Source organism: Macrobrachium nipponense, chromosome 34 (assembly GCF_015104395.2).
Source record: "Macrobrachium nipponense isolate FS-2020 chromosome 34, ASM1510439v2, whole genome shotgun sequence".
NCBI lineage: Eukaryota > Metazoa > Arthropoda > Malacostraca > Decapoda > Palaemonidae > Macrobrachium > Macrobrachium nipponense.
The window spans coordinates 5,114,285-5,133,462 of NC_061095.1; the positions used below are offsets into that span (position 1 = coordinate 5,114,285).

General features: G+C 50.1%; 1 protein-coding gene across 1 annotated transcript in view; it reads left to right on the forward strand.

Moving 5' to 3' along the window:
- The window catches only part of LOC135207857 (ras-related protein Rab-24-like), a 107,718-nt gene that overhangs the window by 75,170 nt on the left and 13,370 nt on the right, over nt 1-19,178 (forward strand). The window contains 2 exon segments of the mRNA XM_064239725.1: nt 18,725-18,875; nt 19,056-19,178. Coding sequence (XP_064095795.1) covers nt 18,725-18,875; nt 19,056-19,178 — 274 coding nt within the window.

A 19,178-nucleotide genomic window follows, 5' to 3' on the forward strand; every position in this document is an offset into this window, starting at 1 on the left:
GGTTTCTAGGTCCTTCTCCTCACCCGACTTGTCGAGTGTGGAGGAGGGCGCTAGGTACCCTGACGTCGAGTTGTACTCTGGGTCCTCTATCCGTTCGTCTTCGCGCGAGCGGGTAGAGGATCCTGCTAATCACGCCGACTTTGCTTCCTCAGGTGCGGTTGCCGCGAAGGACGACCTCGGACAGGTGTGGGCATCGTTTGGGACTGCCAGGGGCGTGCCGAGTGTCCAGGGGCTGCTCTACCATCTCGCTGGCTCCGTGGCGGTCACGCATGGCGACGGCGTTAACGAACCCCCACCACCACGAACCCTTGCAACACCTGGCTACGCTTCACCTCCTCACCTGGTGTTACCCCGCACGCGGTCTCTGTAACACCAACTACATCGGTGCAGGGGCCAGTCGCCGTACCACGGGGGAGTGTGATGCCGCCACCTGGGTTTGCCGTGCTGCCGCGACCGGACTTCGTGTGCCCGAAGAGCTCGCCCCTGGACCTCCCACCAGTACCAAGGATGTCTGTGCCGCTGGTCCGTCCAACTGGACCGCCTGCACAGCCTGCCGTACCTGCCGTACCTGCCCAGCCGCTGTTCACGGACGTGACGTTGATGACCACTGCTGCCGTTCCTGTACCTGCTCCTGCCGTCTCTACTGCTGTTCCTGTGATGCCTGCACCTGCTGACGTTGTTCCTGCTCCTGGCTCCGCTGCTCCCAATGCTGATCTGCTCGGACAGGTGCGTCCGGGCCCTGTTGCTTCGGCAACAGCAGCCCCGCTCCGCTCTGGATGACAGATCTGACATCGGTCCTGAGGAGGTGACGAAGAAGAAGAAGAAGAGGAGGGAAGGTTTCGTTCGTCGTCGTCTTGCATCGTCTTCTTCGTCGTCTCGTCGTCCGTCTGCCGCCGTCTTCCCCTTCTTCTTCTGAAGGCTCCCCCGCCTAAGAAGAAGAAGGTCGCCTCCCCCCCCCCCACCCTAAGAATAGTCTCCTTCGGGAACTTCTAAGGCCCGTCTCGCTCTGGTGAGACGGGGGGTTCTTCCGCTGGTCACCCTGCTCCTTCGGGGGCAGGACCCGTCTCTTCTTCCGCAAGGAAGAAGACTACGGGGACCAGAGGAGTGCCGGCTAACACCGGCACTTCCTCACCTGCTGTTAGTGGTTCGGCCACGCAGCAGATCCGTCTCGGCCTCAATCGTTCGCGAGGTACCGAGTGTACGGTCGCCTAACAGCGACCGTGCAGCTAGGAACCAGACCTCTGAGCCAGCTCATCGTCAGGTTCACGGCACGGAGCGGAAGACTGGTGACAGCCGCTCACGCGACTCTCACCAGACCAGCTCTCGCTCTCGCGGCGAGCAGCTGGCCACCCGGGCGGACGTGACGGTCCATGACCGGCCACGGGCTGAGGCTGGGAAGGCCCCAGTTCGCCGTTCGACCGGCACCAGCCACGGCTGGTACCAGCGACGTGACGCGCCGTGAGGATACCGCACCAACGGTCCTCACCGTGAACAGGTGGTAGCTCGCCGGTCGCCTGACCGTCACTCCTCACAGAGAGCGATCGGGTACAGCGACCAGCACCAGCTCCTCTGACACACGAGACCGGGGGGGGGGCCGCTGTTCTCGGTCCAGCCGTTCTCCACAGCGAGACGGCTCGACTAGGTCTGCAGCTCGATCGCCGCCACCGAGCGGTTGACGATCGCCTGCAGTCTTCCAAGCCCACTGGTTCTACCAGCGAGCGAGGAGGGAGCGTCAGGTCTGCCTCTCCCATACCTTCAACCTCCTCGGGTTACACCGGGAGGGGCGAGGTATTGAGGAGTGATCGTGAGGGGTGCGCCCCTCAGGATCCCACCACGTCGTCATACGTACCAGGCACGGTTCTCTCGGACCAGCCAGGTCGTACGCACAGGTGGTTGGAGGAGACCGAGAGGGGTCTGTCGCTGTTCCTCCCCTCGAGGGAGGAGGGTCTCGGGAGATGCTCCTGTTTGAGGGACTGGATGGTCCGACTCCGCAGGACGCAGTCACTCCGAGATCCAGAGGAACTTTGCCGAGGTTATTGCGCTGATTCGTCAGCACAACGACCTCGCGGAAGGATCGCCGCTCCCACCATCCGAGCCCACGTCCCGGCTCGAGTCGTTCTGGGGCCCGAAGAGGGAACCCAGACCGACGGTGGGTTTGCTGCGTTCCGAGCTTGCAGACTCAGTGCTGGACCAGGTAGAATCGCTTGTCTCCGGACAAGACGGTTCTCTCAAGTCTGGCAGGTCGAGCAAGCTGCTTCCACCTCCTCTGCTGCGACAGCGGCGTTTTTACGTGCCATCCGAGGACCCGATGCCGCCCAAACAGGTGAACCCGGAGTTAGCCAGGCTGACTCCGGGTGTGTCTCTGCAGCAGCTCCTGTCCGAGAACCTATGGTTCTCGCAGCAAGAGGCACTCGCCTGGAAATCTACTGCCAATGGCAGCTTTCCAGGCCGTACTCCTGGCTAGATCTGTGGTCCCTCACAGTATCTAAGGTCGCAGCCAACTCCGGGGGAATTTCTCCCGAAGATGACTCGGCCTTTAGGAGACTTTGCCAGTCTGGAGGAAGAGCCATCTCCTTCCTTGCCCACCAGACGGTGAACCTGTGGGCCAACCTGGTTCTCCGACGAAGGGACGCTGTCCTTACTCGGGTTTCCAGGGCGGCCGGGCGTGAAGCGGCGTTGGGACTTCGCAACGGACCTTTACGGAGTTCCACATCTCTCTTCCCAGGAGAGATGGTGGACGCTGCGGTGGACAGACGGCGCACTGACGACAGTGACCGTCTGGTTCACCAGGCAGTCTCGAAGGCTTCTGGGCAGCCTCGGACTGCGGCCAAGTCTAAGAGCTCGGCTAGCGCTTCCTCGGTGGGCTAAGAACGGTAGCTGCGTCGAAGCCCCCGGGGAAAGACTCTGTTCTTCGACTTCTACCAAGGGGGGAGCCGTAACCAGCCCTCCTCCCAGCCCTCCTCCTCCCGTGGGGGGGGTGGGGGGCTCTGGGAGAAGTCGAAGAAAGGGGGGGAAACTGCTAGGGGGAGCGGCGTTTCCCCCTCCCTCTGCCGAAGTGGGGGGTGCCTGGCCAGCCATTGGGCAACTTGGCAGCGCTACGGCGCCGAGACCTGGATTGTAGATGTCCTTCGGGAGGGATTATCTATTACCCTTTCGAATCTCGGCCACCCCTCACCTCCAACCCGGTCCAACAGCAGTCGTACGTTCCAGGGTCATCGAAGGACGTAGCATTGAGACAGGAGATCAAGACCATGCTGAGCAAGAGAGCTGTAGAAAGAAATCGTCACGGATCAGTCACCGGGCTTTTACAGTCGACTCTTCCTGGTGGAAAAGTCTACGGGAGGCTGGCGCCCGGTGATAGATCTCTCTCCTCTGAACCGGTTTGTTCGCCAGACCCGGTTCACGATGGAGACGGCACGTTCAGTGCTCGACTACCATCAGGGAGAACGATTTCATGCTTTCAGTGGACTTGAAGGATGCGTATTTCCAAATACCCATTACTCCCTTCATCAGTCCTCCAGAAAGTACCTCCGCGTTCATCCTCGACGGGACGGTGTGTTGTGACCCAGTTCAGGGCACTTTTGCTTCGGTCCTCTCAACCGCCCCACAGGTGTTCACGCGAGTGTTCACTCTGGTGTCTGCTTGGGCCCATTCGCACGGGATACGTCTGATGAGGTATCTTGACGATTGGTTAGTCCTGGCGAGCTCCCGCTCGCAGTTGCTACAGGACAGGGATCGACTGCTCGAGTTCTGTCGCGATCTGGGGATCGTTGTGAACTTCGAGAAGTCCGATCTCGAGCCCAAGCAGAGGATGAAGTACCTGGGTATGCTGATCGACACGGTAGCAGGGCGAGTCTTCCCCGCAGACTCGCGGATCAGCAGATTTCAGGGAGGCAGCCAACCAGTTTTTCCTGTCTCGGCAGGAACAGGTAGCTCAGCGATGGCAGTCGTGATCGGACACCTGTCGTCACTCGAGAAGTTAGTCCCTCACGGGCGTCTTCACCTGCGGTCTCTTCAGTGAGACTAAAGGAGAGTTGGTCACAGGCGACGGATCCCCCAAGCTTTCCAGTGTCACTGACACCGGAGGTGAGGCAGGACCTAGCCTGGTGGCTGGACGACAGGAACCTCTTAAGAGGAGTGCCTCTGCGCACTCCCCCCCCGGACATGCAGCTGTTCTCAGACGCATCGACCGAGGGATGGGGCGCACACCTGGAGGAGTTGCTGACTTCAGGAGTGTGGGACGAGAACGACAAGCACCTTCACATCAATGTACGGAACTCAAGGCAGCGTTCCTCGCTCTCCAAGAGTTCCAGGACCGCTTGATGGGACACTCAGTGGTGTTGATGTGCGACAACACCACTGGTGGTGGCCTACGTCAACAAACATGGGTGGCCTAGTGTCTCTCCCGTTGTACCAGTTGACTCGGCAGGTGCACGAGTGGGCCGAGGCACACTCAATAGAGCTGTCGGCACGCTACATTCCAGGGAAGAGGAATGTAGTAGCAGACACGCTCAGCCGTCGGGATCAGGTGATAGGGACCGAATGGTCTCTACACCAGGACGTGGCGGAAAGGCTCTTCGACCTGTGGGGGCGACCAGTCGTGGATCTGTTCGCCACCCGGCACAACAGGAAGCTCCAGGTGTTCTTCTCGGCCGTGCCGGACCCATGGGCAGCTGCAGAGACGCTCTTCAAACACCCGTGGGACAACCTCTTCGTCTATGCCTTTCCCCCGTTCAGCCTGATTCGCAAGGTGATCAGTCGAGCACTGGTCACCCCGAATCTCAGAATGATCCTGGTGGCTCCCAAATGGCCACAGGCCATTTGGTATCCGGACCTGCTGGCTCTTCTCGCAGGAGAACCGAGAGAGATTCCCCCTTGGCACAACCTTCTCTTCTCGCCCAGCCACACGTCGAGCGGTACCACCGAGCAGTCCAGTCCCTACGTCTTCACGGCTGGCTGCTATCCACCATCTCTTGCGAACGAGAGGCTTTTCTCGTAGCGCAGCAACAGAGATGGCTGGAAACGTCCGTCAGTCCTCTGCAGCTGTGTACCAGGGGAAGTGGGCCGTCTTCTGTGGTTGTTGTCGTAGACGGGGTCTATCTCCTCTCAGAGCCACTCTTCAGCAGGTAGCGGATTTCCTCGTTTTTCTTCGCCGAGAGAAGCTCCTCTCAGTCCCCACAGTCAAAGGATACAGAGCCGCCTTGGCGCTCGTCCTGAAACTGAGGGGATTGGACATCTCGAACTCGTTCGAGATCTCCTTGCTTATGAGGAGCTTCGAAAGGTCTTGCCCACCCAGGGAACTCAGGCCCCCTGCGTGGGATGTGACTCTCGTCCTTAGGAGTTTGACTCGAACGCCGTTCGAGCCACTCCGAGAGTCGTCAGACAGGGGATCTGACCCTCAAGACCCTCTTCTTGCTGGCCCTGGCATCGGCGAAGAGAGTAGGGGAACTTCATGGTCTTTCCTATGATGTACGACATTCCAGGGGATGGGGATCTGTGACGCTCGATTTCGTCCCGAACTTCGTTGCGAAGACTCAGAAACCGTCGATCCCTGACGACAGGTTCGAGTCCTTCACGATCCCCTCCCTAATGGACTTCACCGATAATGATGCGGATGAGATGCTGCTTTGTCCTGTGAGGGCGCTACGGCGCTATCTGAAGAAAACTCGACACCTCAGGCCTGAGTGTCGACGCCTCTTCGTTAGCACCGGGGTAACTAAGAAAGAAGTATCCAAGAACACTCTTTCGTTCTGGCTGCGTGAGGTCATCAGGAGGGCGTATGAGGCTGATGGTAGTGACGACATCCGTACGTCCCGTCCGAGAGCTCACGAAGTCAGAAGTATTGGCCCCTCGTTGGCGTTTGTAAGAACTTCTCCGTGGCGCAGGTCCTGAAGGCAGGGGTCTGGTCTAACCAGACTACCTTTACGTCCTTCTACCTTCGGGATATTGCCCACAGGTCCTTGGATACCTTTTCCTGGGTTGGGGACCCGTGGTGGCTGCTCAACAAGTTGTGTAGCTAACCCAGACCCTCGCAGGCTGAAACAGCATCGAGTCCTGGTGTGACTGTGTGGATGGATGTGTGAAAAAGTGAGTGACTGGCTCCCTCATCCCGTCTTTTCCTCCTCCTCTACCTGTGGGCAGAGGGCCACGGTCGTCACTACGCTGGATGAGGACGAGATGCAGGTGAGCTATATGACAGAGCCCCATCCTATCCCTTTCACTAGGGATAGGAGCAGAATATCCACCACTTCCTCCTACAAGGGGGGGGAAGTGGATGCCTACAAGAGTCAAACCCATGACTTTATATTTACTCCTGTACAGGAACAAGTTCTTACATTGCTGGTACGAAGAGATACGCTTGCCTCTCTCTTAGTACTCGGTCCAGAGGTCTGACCATTGATCCTGCGGTGCACACCCCGATCAATCGGACAGAGGCTTGGATCCCTCCCTCGCTCTTACGACCAGGGAGGCTTCCAAGGTTGGGCGCAACACCAGTCTGTTCACAAAAGACTCAGATTCCTCCCACCAAGAAGTGAGTCTTCCTATTGTAAAAGGACCGAAGGTTTGTATGCCGTGTCGGAACAAATGACAATTTGTCCAAAATTGCATTTTTCCTAACTATACAAACCTGAGGTCCTTTTACACATAGCCCCACCTCATGCCACCCCTCACTCTGCAGTTTTTGCTTGGGCCAAAAGCAAAAGTGATTTGTTTACCTCCCAGTCGCGCGTGCGCGCCTGTCGGACAAGCAGTTAACTACCGAACCCCTTGTTCGAAAGCTTACGACCTATCCAGCTGCCGCTAGTACCTTCCTATTGTAAAAGGACCTCAGGTTTGTATAGTTAGGAAAAATGCAATTTTGGACAAATTGTCATATTTGGGGATTCAGATGAATTCTCGGGATTTTCGGGTTTTTCCGTCCCAAGAAAGGATTCTTCGGGGGATTCAGAAAGTTACATCCTTCCTAAAGAAAGACAGGAGTTCAGCCAGGGAGTGGCTGAGCCTTCTAGGGACTCTTTCTTCCCTGGAACAATTTGTATCCCTCCTAGGAAGACTTCATCTAAGGCCTCTACAATTCTTCCTAAAGAGATCTTGGACTTGGAAGAAGGGCCATCTGTCGGACACTTTTCCGGTAACATTAGAGGTGAAGAAACACCTAAAGTGGTGGCTGCTCCCACTCAAAGAGAACAAGGGAGTGTCCCTAGAGGTTCGGAACCCAAACCAAATCTTGTTCTCAGACGCTTCAGAAACGGGATGGGATGGGGAGCGACTTCTAGGGGCAAGAGAAGTCTCTGGCAAATGGAAGAAAGAACAACAAAGAGATTGGCATATAAATGCCAAAGAACTATATGCAGTGTTTCTGGCATTAAAATTCTTCGAGTCAGAAGTAAAAAGCAAATCAAGTGATTCAAGTCAACGCAGACAACACCACGGCATTGGCTTATATCAAAAAACAGGGGGGAACGCACTCGTTTTCCCTATTCGAGATAACGAAGGATCTGTTGTCATGGACGGAGGAGAGGAATATTACCCTCCTGACCAGATTTGTGAAAGGGGCGGAAAGAAATATCCAGAGCAGACAGGCTCAGCAGGACGAAACAAGTTCTCCCCACGGAGTGGACTCTGCACGAGCAAGTCTTGCCAAAGTCTTTGGAACCTGTGGGGGAGGCCGCAGATTAGATTTGTTTGCGACGTTCCTGTCAAAGAGGATAGAGAACTTCTGCTCCTTAGTAGAGACCCGAGAGCGATAGCGGTGGATGCCATGCTACTGGGAGTGGTCGGGACTCGACGCTTACGCTTTCCCTCCATTCAAGTTGCTAGGAGTAGTGATGAAGAAGTTCGTAGCATCAACAGGGACGAGATTAACTCTCATCGCCCCGTTTTGGCCATCCCAAGATTGGTTCACAGAGGTACAGGAATGGACAGTAGACTATCCAAGATCTCTTCCAAACAGGATAGATCTTCTCAGACAACCCCACTTCAAGAGGTTCCATCAAAACCTCCCCGCTCTCGCTCTGACTGCCTTTCGACTATCGAAAGTTTGGTCAGAGCGAGAGGCTTTTCAAGCAAGGCTTCGAAAGCAATTGCTAGAGCCCGGAGATCGTCAACTATCCGGGTCTATCAATCGAAGTGGGATGTGTTTAGAAGATGGTGTAGGAAGAATAAGCTGTCCTCCTCCGATACCTCTGTGACCAATATAGCAGATTTTCTGTTATTCCTGAGAGAGGAATCCAATCTGTCCGTAGCGACAATAAAGGGATACCGAAGTATGCTCTCAGCGGTATTTAGAAATAGAGGCTTAAACTTGGCAGAGGATAGAGATTTGCACGATCTCATAAGATCGTTCGAGACGTCAAAATCTATATCCTCTACTCCGCCAAGTTGGAATCTGGATGTTGTGCTCAAATTCCTTACATCGGAAAAATTTGAACCTCCCGACCGTGCCTCGTTTCAGGGATTGGACGAGAAAGTGTGTTTTTCTCATAGCCTTAGCGACGGCTAAGAGAATAAGTGAAATCCATGCCCTAGATTCTCGGGTGGGTTTTAAGAAAGACGCAGCCATCTGTTTCTTTTCAAACTCTGTTTTTGGCAAAAAATGAGAACCCTTCGAAACCATGGCCAAGGAGTTTTGAGGTGAAAAGTCTTTCAAACTTATGGAGACGAAATTGAAAGAACTTTATGCCCGTTAGAGCTCTTAGGTTCTATCTTAAAAAGAAAGAAGAGTTGAAGGCATGTAACAAAGTCTATGGTGCGCAGTTCGGGACACGAAAAGACCAATGTCCAAGAATGCGCTACGTATTTTATTAGAAGTGTGATTATGGAAGCTCATAGCGATTGTGCAGAGGATTCCTTTAAATTATTACGAGTTAAAGCTCATGAGGTAAGAGCAGTGGCAACATCATTATCATTCCAAAAGAATATGTCCATGAAGGACATTATTAATGCGACCTATTGGAGATGCAACTCGGTATTTGCATTCCCACTATCTTAGAGATGTTAAAATTACCTACGACAAGTGCTTCTCTCTAGGTCCTTTTGTGTCTGCGGATACAGTGCTGGGACTGAGGACACATACCGATCCTTAAACTTTTATGAAAAGTCTAATACTTCCATACCATACTGGTGGGATGGGCTCTAACTTTCTTACCTGACGGCTAGTTGTTGTCCAGGCGGCCATGGCCCATTGTTTAGGTAAGGAACTTAGTTTATCTTACAGGATAGGCTTGGATAAAAACGTGTCTTTGATTACGGAGATCTCCACTATTTGAGGCAGTTTTTGTGTTACTATTGGTAAAAGTGCTTGGTGTCGCACAGGCGGCCATAGCCCTTGCTAGTGAGGAACTAGAAATGTGCCTTTTAAACGGAGTAGGATAAAGACATTGTCTAAATTCGTACAGGGTACCTCTCCTTTTAAGACAGTATCAGGATTTTCTGCTGACAAGATTGCTTGGGCTAGCACAGGCGGCTTTTGGTGCTTTTGACAGTATGAGAATGTGCATAGGTCTTACAAGCGAGGTAGTACAAATTGAAATTATATTTGTTTATTTTTATTATTTTTTCATAAAGAATTAGGTGTAAAAATATTGTGATTTGAGTTTTTTGTTGTTTGCAAGGAGTCCGGGGATGACTTCTTGCAATCTTAGATACAACATTTGGTTAGGTTAAGGTGATCAGGATCGGGATTGTGCTCCTTAGAAAAAAGGTTCTTGTCATATAAGTGGATTGAAACCCTTTGACATAGCCCTTATAGGATCGGCCAAGTAAGTGGATAAGACCCCTTTGGGCAGACCTACAAGAACTCTTAGCAATAGATCAATATCTCGCTGAGGCTCTTGAGACTAAGCAGACTCCTGGGCATTAACCATGAAGTCTTCAGTCTAAACAGGTAGGAACCAAGGTTTTATGTTATTAATACCTACAACGATTGTTTTGTGTTTCCTGTTAAATCAGTTATTAGCTGTCTTTACCCATCCTCCAATGGTGTGAATCAGCTATGTATATATCTGACAGGTAAGTTGAATGTATAAAAATGATATTGTTATGATACAATAAAGTTTTATACATACTTACCTGGCAGATATATACAATTAAACTACCCACCCAGCCTCCCCTCAGGATGACAGATGGTGTAGAAAAAATCTGATGGAAAACGGGAATGGGTTCCTATTCCCGCCCACCCAGCGGCGGCGCGGTGGATCACCTGACCTACCTGTAGCGTGTGCGCGAAATTCGAAATTCTGTCGGCGCGACGGAGTCAGTAGCTATGTATATATCTGCCAGGTAAGTATGTATAAAACTTTATTGTATCATAACAATATCATTTTCCAGTTACTCATATCTAAATTTAGTTACTACATTGTTATTATCATTGTCAAACTGCCCTTGGACATTAAAAGATATTTCTGGGCTCAGCTCGTGTTGCTGCGCGAAATATCCTTTATCTATTATTTCTAGGGTAAATGTACTAACACATACCAGAGAATAAATAAAATAAAGAAAAGGTCAGTATAACTGACTCGCTCACCCTCCAAGAGGGTGTCCGGTATGAACACTAGGCGAGTGAGACCACTACCACGAGCAAATACCAATAGAAATCTCCCACAACAAAAACCCTCCAAGAGGAGAGCCGACCCACAGAGTGAGCAGCTCGTACTACTACTACTCCATCCCATGCTGCCGACTGCTGCGCCTCTGGTGGCCATCCTTTTCAGTTAGCGCACACGAGTCACACGTGATATTTTTCTCTCTGTGTTTTTTGTGCCCTTTCGTTGGATTTATCTATGATGGAGCGTGCAGCTATTGCAGCAGCTAAGTTAAGTACTCAGTATTTATGGTTAGTTGGTTTTTTCCGGCCCTCAGTCAGTATTTTGCCGTTTTTTTTAGGTATAAATACGAACTCGGGGTCGGAAGCATGGCAGCATTGGTTCTGCCGCGTGGTGGGTTCGTTCTCGGTCTCCCATACCTAGAACATCCCCTTATCTATGTACGCTCTATATTTATTATCCGTTTTACTTAGGGTACTGTCTACTCAGGTTTGTCATGCATGCATGTCTTTTACCTTATGTAGGCTTCTTCTTTCCAGACCCTAGTCCCGGCTCTTAGTATCGGCCTCTGACTAGCTTTGAGTGGTAGACTTTCCTTCGGGTTAGTCGTACACTCCTGGATTTTTTCTCCTCCTATATTGTTTTTCTTTCTTTTATTTTATTTAATTATACTATGTATTTTGTTATGGTTAGGTTAGTTAGGCGTCTGGCTTAGCCTAGGTCCTGGCTCTTTGAGCCTATGCTACCGCTCATCAGTTCGGTTGCTTCCCTATAGCATCTCTCTGATCAGTCGGTTTTGGCCCAGTGGGGTCTCCATGCTACCGCTTTTCAGTTCAGTTGCTTCCCGATAGCATCTCTCTGATCAGTTGGTTGGTCCTAGGCTTAGTTGTCTTATTTTAGTCTTACCGTCTCGTGGTCACTACGCGATCACGAGACAGCCAGACGCCTGCCCAGTCCCCTTTCCCCCCTTCCCCCCTCCTCCCGCTCTTCCATAGAGTCGGGGGAGGGTGGGTCGGTCTGCCCACGCTCTGCTCCACATACCCGAGCATGCTTCCCTCTCTCCCCCCAGGCGGAGGGGCCAGGGAGTCGGGACAGACCCAGACTGGACGCGACCTCTCCGGCTTCTCGGTCCGGCCCGGTGGTGATGTGGTGGGGGGTACTGGCCTTTCCCCCCATCCGTTGCTTCCTTGTCGCTCCGGTTCGCTCGAGCCTGTATGTCTCCTCGCTCTTCCCGGCCTTACTAGGACTCCTTTCCTGATCGGAGTCCTGGCATCCAGCGGGAAGATGTTAGTCCACCCAGTAGAGTGGACCGGAACATACAGTGGGTCCCTGCTAACCTTACCGTATTGCCTGAGTTACTACACTCCGCTACGCACTGGACTTGGTCCGGTTCGTTTGAGTTTTAGGTTTAAGCGTTATTAGATTAACTATAATTTTAAGTTTATCTTAGTACCTAAACCTTCCCCCCCCTCCCTTACATGTCTTACCGGATATCTCCGGGATTATAGCCTATTCAGGCGAGGCAGGGGGGGGTTATGCCCAAAATTTTTCCGAGCTCCGGCATGCAACGGAGTTCTTCTGTCCTTTAGCCTGTAAGTGTTATTCTTTAAGATACTCATGTGTCTTCCCACTTACAGGCCCAACAACTGTGAGCATCCGGATGCGCCGCCACACTTCAGGACCCATGTGGACACGAAGTTTTGCCGTCCCATGCTCCATGCGCGAACTCTGCACGGGGACATCCAGGTCTGGTACCATGAGACGTGTACCATATGTTACGATCTGGTGAGCCAGCTTTTAGAAGGGGTGAGTATTCCATCTCCCCCCCGGTAGCTGCTCCGCTTCTGTTTTAGTGCTTAAGTTTTCATCATCCACTTTAACTTAAGGCATCTGAGTTTAAGTTATATTTTATTTTTGCTTTAGTTTTTAAGTGATTCTTAAATCTAATCTACGCCCTCTCTTCCAGGCGCCGGCAGTGAAGGATACCGACTGGCAACCCTGCGGGCCTGGGTCGGCGGTTTTGGGAAGAACGCCGCCAAGGGTATGCCCTACATCTTGGAGAAGCGGTTGGCGCTGTTAATCTTCCCCGGAGGCAAGGCGACAGGATACGTCGACCCAGTAGAGGCGGCCCCTACTATCGCCTTCATCCAACAACAGCTGGCTGCCTCATTAACTGATCAAGACCAGGATATCTCCACGGACGTCGCGACTTTAGATATTAATGTGGAACCTATGGTAGGTGTAGACGACCTGTTGGTCGAGGTAGGTAGGGTGGACACCCAAGGGTCCCCCTTGGATGTAACTGTTTCTTCTACTCCTGCAACCTCTCCATCCTTCCAAGGCTTTACAGGTGATGAATTATATACTCCTCCTGACGCTTCGGTTAGACCTAAGGTCAAGGGTCAAGCAGTGAAATCCTTGACTAAGACGTCGTCGTCGTCTAAGAAGTCGACTTCGGCGTCATCCTCCTCACGTAAGTCTCCGGCTGGAATCCCGGAGCAGACAGGTCTAAAGCTTCTAGCTCCGGCTCTAAGTCCTCGAGAGTAAATCCTCCAGAGAGAGATCTCGCACCCCGGCAGAGTCACCAGTTCCGCTACCCTTGGTTCCGATTCAGAGCCACCCCTCCACTCCGCAGCAGCTCGGCCTTGGACTCCAATGCTGGCCTGTTGCAACAGGTGGGCGACCTGGTTGGGTCCCTTAAGAGTAGCATGGAACAAATGATCTCTCGTTTGTCGGATAGGATTACTTCCCATGACTCCATTATAGCCGGACTGAGAGAAGCCCCTCTAGCCTCTCCTCCACTTTCCAATACGAGTGGAACTCAGCTTCCTCCGTATGACTCGCTACCTCCGTTCTCGATGAACAATCCATGGAGAGTAGCGTCATACGCCCCCTTCCAAGACGGTCTCATTTCCATACCGGAATTCGGAACTCGAAGGATAGAGGACTTCGAGTTCTTCCCGGAAGACCTCCAGCCTCCGTTCATAGGCTACGCAAGGCTTACAGGCTTCAGCCATGGTTTCGGGATGATAGGGTACCAAAGGACAGTCCTCTATTCACGAGACCAGGCTCAGAGAGAATGGCTCAGATGTTTAGAGGACATGGATTGTTCTAATACCAGGATACAACCTTTCAAGAGTCCTTTACCATTTTCACAATGGATGAGTACCCCGCTCCCGTTCCTGACAAATATCGCGAGGTCTACCATCCCAGCGGCCCAGAAGGGGGAACCCATGCCTCAATTGAAGGAAGCAGATCCCACATCTCCGTTGCTCCCCTCAGCCGGAGAATTGTGGGAGGACTTGCCAAACACCTTCTCAGCTGGCAAACTCAAACCGGACTGTGCTATGGAGCAGTTTGGTGAAAAGCTACCCAGGCTCCCAGATGGCCTTATTCAGGCTGAATTTGACGCGAAATCGCGATTAGCCAGATCAATTAACTCTATGGCTATGTCCGAGGTAGCAACCATAGCTTATGGCTCAGAACCGCTTTTTAAGCTCATGACCAAAGCCCTGACTCAAACGGTACAGTCGGATATGTTGAGTTTGCCACTGCTAGAACGAATTGTAGGAAGCATGTCCTACAAGAGGCAACCATTCGACATGAGCCGAATAGGTTTACTCTCGTCTAACATCTGGGGAGCCGATCTCTTCCCAGAAGCTATGGTGAAGGAAGTCCAGTCAGAGGCTACGAGGCTGAACCAGAGCCTTAAGGACCGTTGGGGCCTTACGGCTAAGAGGAGACAAGACCTAACACCTAAAGGTAAGGGACAGAGGAAACCTAGGCGTTTCCATCCTTACCAGAAAAAGCAGCCACGCTTTCCTCAGCAAGTTCCAGCGGTGCCCTTAGTGCAAACAGTCCAACCTTCCACCTCTAAGGCTCAATCACAGCCAATTTATGTGATATCCCCTCAGCCTCAGCCCTCCACCTCTTACGCCATCTCTCCAGCTTACAATCAAGCCTTCGAGAGTCAAGCTTCACAGAAGTATGACCGCTCGGGTAAGGGAGGCAGAGGTAAGCGTTCCTTTCGTGGGAGAGGATCGGGAGGCCCCTTTAAACAGGGGAAAGCACTTCAGAGGAGGCCGAGGCGGTTACCAGAACCAATGAAGAACTTCAGGTAGGAGGGAGGCTGTTTCACTTTCGCCACCGGTGGAACTTCAGCGAATGGGCTCAGAGCATAGTGTCAAAAGGCCTGGGTTGGAGCTGGTTGACGAACCCACCTCCATCCAGACCTTTCCGTCAACTTCCTTCCAAAGAATTGACAGAGTACGCAGAGGACCTCCTTCAGAAAGGAGCTATAGCGAGAGTCAAGAGATTAAAATTTCAAGGTCGCTTGTTCAGCGTGCCAAAGAAAGGCTCACAAAAAAGAAGGGTAATCTTAGACTTGTCCCGCTTAAACTTAGCCATCCGCTGCGACAAGTTCAAGATGCTCACGATCTCACAGGTGCGGACCTTACTTCCCCGTGGGGCCGTCACCACCTCTATCGATCTTACAGACGCCTACTATCATATCCCTATTGCAAGACACTTCCGTCCATATCTGGGTTTCAAGATAGGAGACCAGGCATTCTCCTTCAAGGTAGTTCCCTTCGGACTCAACGTGGCACCCAGGGTGTTCACGAAACTAGCGGAAGCGGTAGTGCAACAACTCAGATCACAAGGGATTATGGTAGTAGCGTATCTCGACGATTGGTTGATCTGGGCTTCAACAGTCGAGGAATGCAACAGAGCTACACTGAAAGTGATTCAGTTCCTGGAATATCTAGGCTTCAAGATAAACAGGACCAAGTCAAGACTCACTCCAGAGTCAGACTTTCAGTGGCTGGGCATTCAATGGAATCTTATCCTCCCCACTCTGTCGATTCCATCAACCAAAAGGAAAGAAATAGCGAAGTCAGTCAAAGCAATTTCTAAGTCACAAACTGGCGTCAAGGAGAGCTCAGGAGAGGATCCTGGGTTCTCTCCAGTTTGCATCAGTGACGAACGTCTTAATGAAAGCCAAACTGAAAGACCTAACCAGAATCTGGCGCTCACGAGCAAATGTCAGGTCCAGGGACAAACTATCCTCAGTCCCTCTGATTCTAAAGAATCGTCTTCGGCCGTGGGCGAAAGTCAAGAATTTGTCAGTGTCAGTACCCCTTCAGTTCCCTCCACCAGGGATTACCATCCACACAGACGCGTCCTTAAGCGGTTGGGGAGGGTATTCCCAGGTCCAAAAGGTTCAAGGAACTTGGTCACCTCAGTTCAGTCAGTTCCATATAAACGTACTGGAGGCAATGGCAGTGTTCTTGACTCTAAAAAGGTTGCGCCCACCAAAGTACTCCCACATAAAGCTAGTTCTGGACAGCGCAGTGGTAGTACATTGTATAAACAGAGGAGGCTCCAAGTCACGTCATCTAAATCATGTGATGGTAGCCATCTTCTCCCTGGCAGACAAGTTCAGTTGGCATCTCTCCTCCACTCACATAGCTGGAGTGAGAAACGTCATAGCAGACGCGTTATCCCGATCAGTGCCCCTAGAGTCGGAATGGTCACTGGACAACAGTTAGTTCCAATGGATCCTTCAAAGAGTCCCAGGGCTACAGGTGGATCTCTTCGCATCTCAAGCGAATCACAAACTTCCCTGTTATGTAGCCCCAACCTGGACCCTCTGGCACCTATGCCACGGACGCCCTGGCTCTAGACTGGAACAACTGGAAGAAGATTTATGTCTTTCCCCCAGTGAATCTTCTTATGAAAGTTTTAAACAAACTCAGGACGTTCAAGGGTCAAGTGGCTCTAGTAGCCCCAGACTGGCCGAAGAGCAATTGGTATCCCCTAATTCTGGAGCTGGGCCTTCGTCCTCTTCGGATCCCCAATCCCAGGCTCTCCCAGTCAGTACAAACGAAGACTGTGTTCGCTTCCTCAGGGATTCTCAAAACCCTAACTTTATGGATTTCATGAAGTTTTGCGGCAAAAGAGATGCGAATATTGACCCTCAGAATATTCTCTTCTATGGAATCCGATAAAAGGGATTCAACTTTGAGACAGTATGATGCTGCTGTCAAAAAGTTAGCAATCTTCCTGAGAGAATCTGATATTAGAATCATGACAGTTAATTCAGCTATATCCTTTTTCAGATCCTTATTTGAAAAAGGTTTAGCAGCTAGCACGATTACGACAAACAAGTCAGCCTTGAAAAAGATATTTCAATTTGGGTTCAACATAGACTTGACGGATTCCTACTTCTCGTCTATTCCTAAGGCATGTGCTAGACTTAGACCTTCTGTAAGGCCTACGTCAGTTTCATGGTTCTTAAACGATGTTCTAAAACTGGCTTCAGAAACCGATAATGACACATGCTCGTTTATAATGCTCTTAAGGAAAACCCTGTTTTTATTAAGCTTAGCTTCAGGAGCAAGAATTTCAGAACTGTCGGCTTTATCCAGAGATCCGGATCATATTCAATTCCTTCCCACAGGGAAGTACTACTTTCTCCGGAACGTAGCTTTTTAGCAAAGAATGAAGATCCTTTGATGAGGTGGGAACCTTGGAAGGTACTACCCCTTCCACAAGATGTATCTCTTTGCCCAGTTACAACCTTACGAGCCTTTCTGTCCAGGACCTCCTCATCCTCATCGGGTCCCCTCTTTTAAGAGGGAAAAAGGTGGAACTTTATCCATTAAAGGCATCAGGCAGCAAATCCTGTACTTTATTAAGCAAGCCAATCCTGACTCTTTCCCGAAAGCACATGATGTCAGGGCAGTAGCCACCTCAATTAATTATTCCAACACATGAACTTCGATGAGTTGAAAAAGTATACCGGATGGAAATCGCCGACAGTGTTCAAACGCCATTACCTTAAGTCCTTGGAAGCTCTGAAATTTTCAGCAGTAGCAGCGGGAAACATAGTTTCCCCTGATTCTAGTTAATTTGTAGTAGAAGATTCAGTCCTCCTTTCTACCTGCTTCACCCAACAGTTCGTCTATTCCTACCGTGTTCATTTACATTCACCTGGTGTCTTAGCTGCTTTTATGATGATGTAGTGGGTGCCCCTTAGTTTTTGCTAGGGACACTCACAGATGATTATGGATTTTGATCTCATGGATGTTACCCCTTATTTTTATGCTAGGGGATACATCTCATTTATAATGGTTACGGGTTTTGTATATTAAGTCATATGCATTCCTTATATATTATCATTGTTGTTTAATTTGTTCATTTCATTACTTTAATTGCTATTATATTTTTGATACATGCCTTTACACAGATACCATTTTGTTACATGTAAGCCAATTTACCTCTGTACATATGTAAATTACTTATGATAAGAAACATGTTTAGAATTAAGGGTAATTTAAGCATATTTCTATTTTGTATCACTGTGTATTTGTATCTTTTTAGCAATTATATTCTTTTTTATATTTACTTTATTTTTTATTTGAGACCTATTCTGATTTATTTTATTACTTTTGTTTACAATCTTGTGCTATTTCTCTGGTACGATTTCGCGCAGCGACACGAGCTGGAAGCCCAGAAAAGGGCTTTTTGACGTAAGGAAAAATCTATTTTCTGGGCGATTGGCTCGTGTCGCCAGCGAAATCCCACCCTACCCATCCCTTCGCCCAAGATTGTCTGCTAACTTCAGGATGGCCACCAGAGGCGCAGCAGTCGGCAGCATGGGATGGAGTAGTAGTAGTACGAGCTGCGCACTCTGTGGGTCGGCTCTCCTCTTGGAGGGTTTTTGTTGTGGGAGATTTCTATTGGTATTTGGCTCGTGGTAGTGGTCTCACTCGCCTAGTGTTCATACCGACACCCTCTTGGAGGGTGAGCGAGTCAGTTATACTGACCTTTTTCTTTTTCTTTATTTTATTTATTCTCTGGTATGTGTTAGTACATTTACCCTAGAAATAATAGATTAAAGGATATTTCGCTGGCGACACGAGCCAATCGCCCAGAAATAGATTTTTCCTTACGTCAAAATCCCTTTTTTTTATATTTTGTTATGGACAGTACAAGATAATTTTTTTGTTTCTGGATACTGTGGTATCCATAGTTAGCTTGTTTGTGTATAATAGCATGGTAGGCATTGTTTCAGTTCAGTTTATGGTTGCTTTATTAAATATCTAACTTAGGCATTGTTTATTTCTCCAAAAACTGTCTTACACTGAAAAATTTGAATGAAACTCTTATTTTCTCAGTGTTGATCGTGCAAAGTTTTGGGTAGGGGAAGTTCAGAAACATGAAGAGAATTGCAAACTGTATTTATGTGGGACAAAACTAGATCTGGTGAAGGAGGATCCTCAGCGGCGTGAAGTAGATTACCATGACCTCAATGACTATGCAGAAGAGGTATGTTGAACTTTTATTATTGCAAATCTACAGTAATCTTTTTACAGTGATAGAGAATCTTAGTTTTGTGTTAGACAGAATAATACACTGAGAAAATATTTATTGATGATCAGCTTACACAGTTGTGCTTTTGACTTTTAAAAAATTTGTCATGTATATGCATCATATTTTATTTTTCAGATAAATGGGAAACTCTTTGAGACTTCAAGTAAGACTAACACTAATATTGAAGAATTGTTTGCATATATAGTGGAAGATTATGCAAAAGACAATGCAGCTGTTATTGCTACGTTGGAAAAGGGC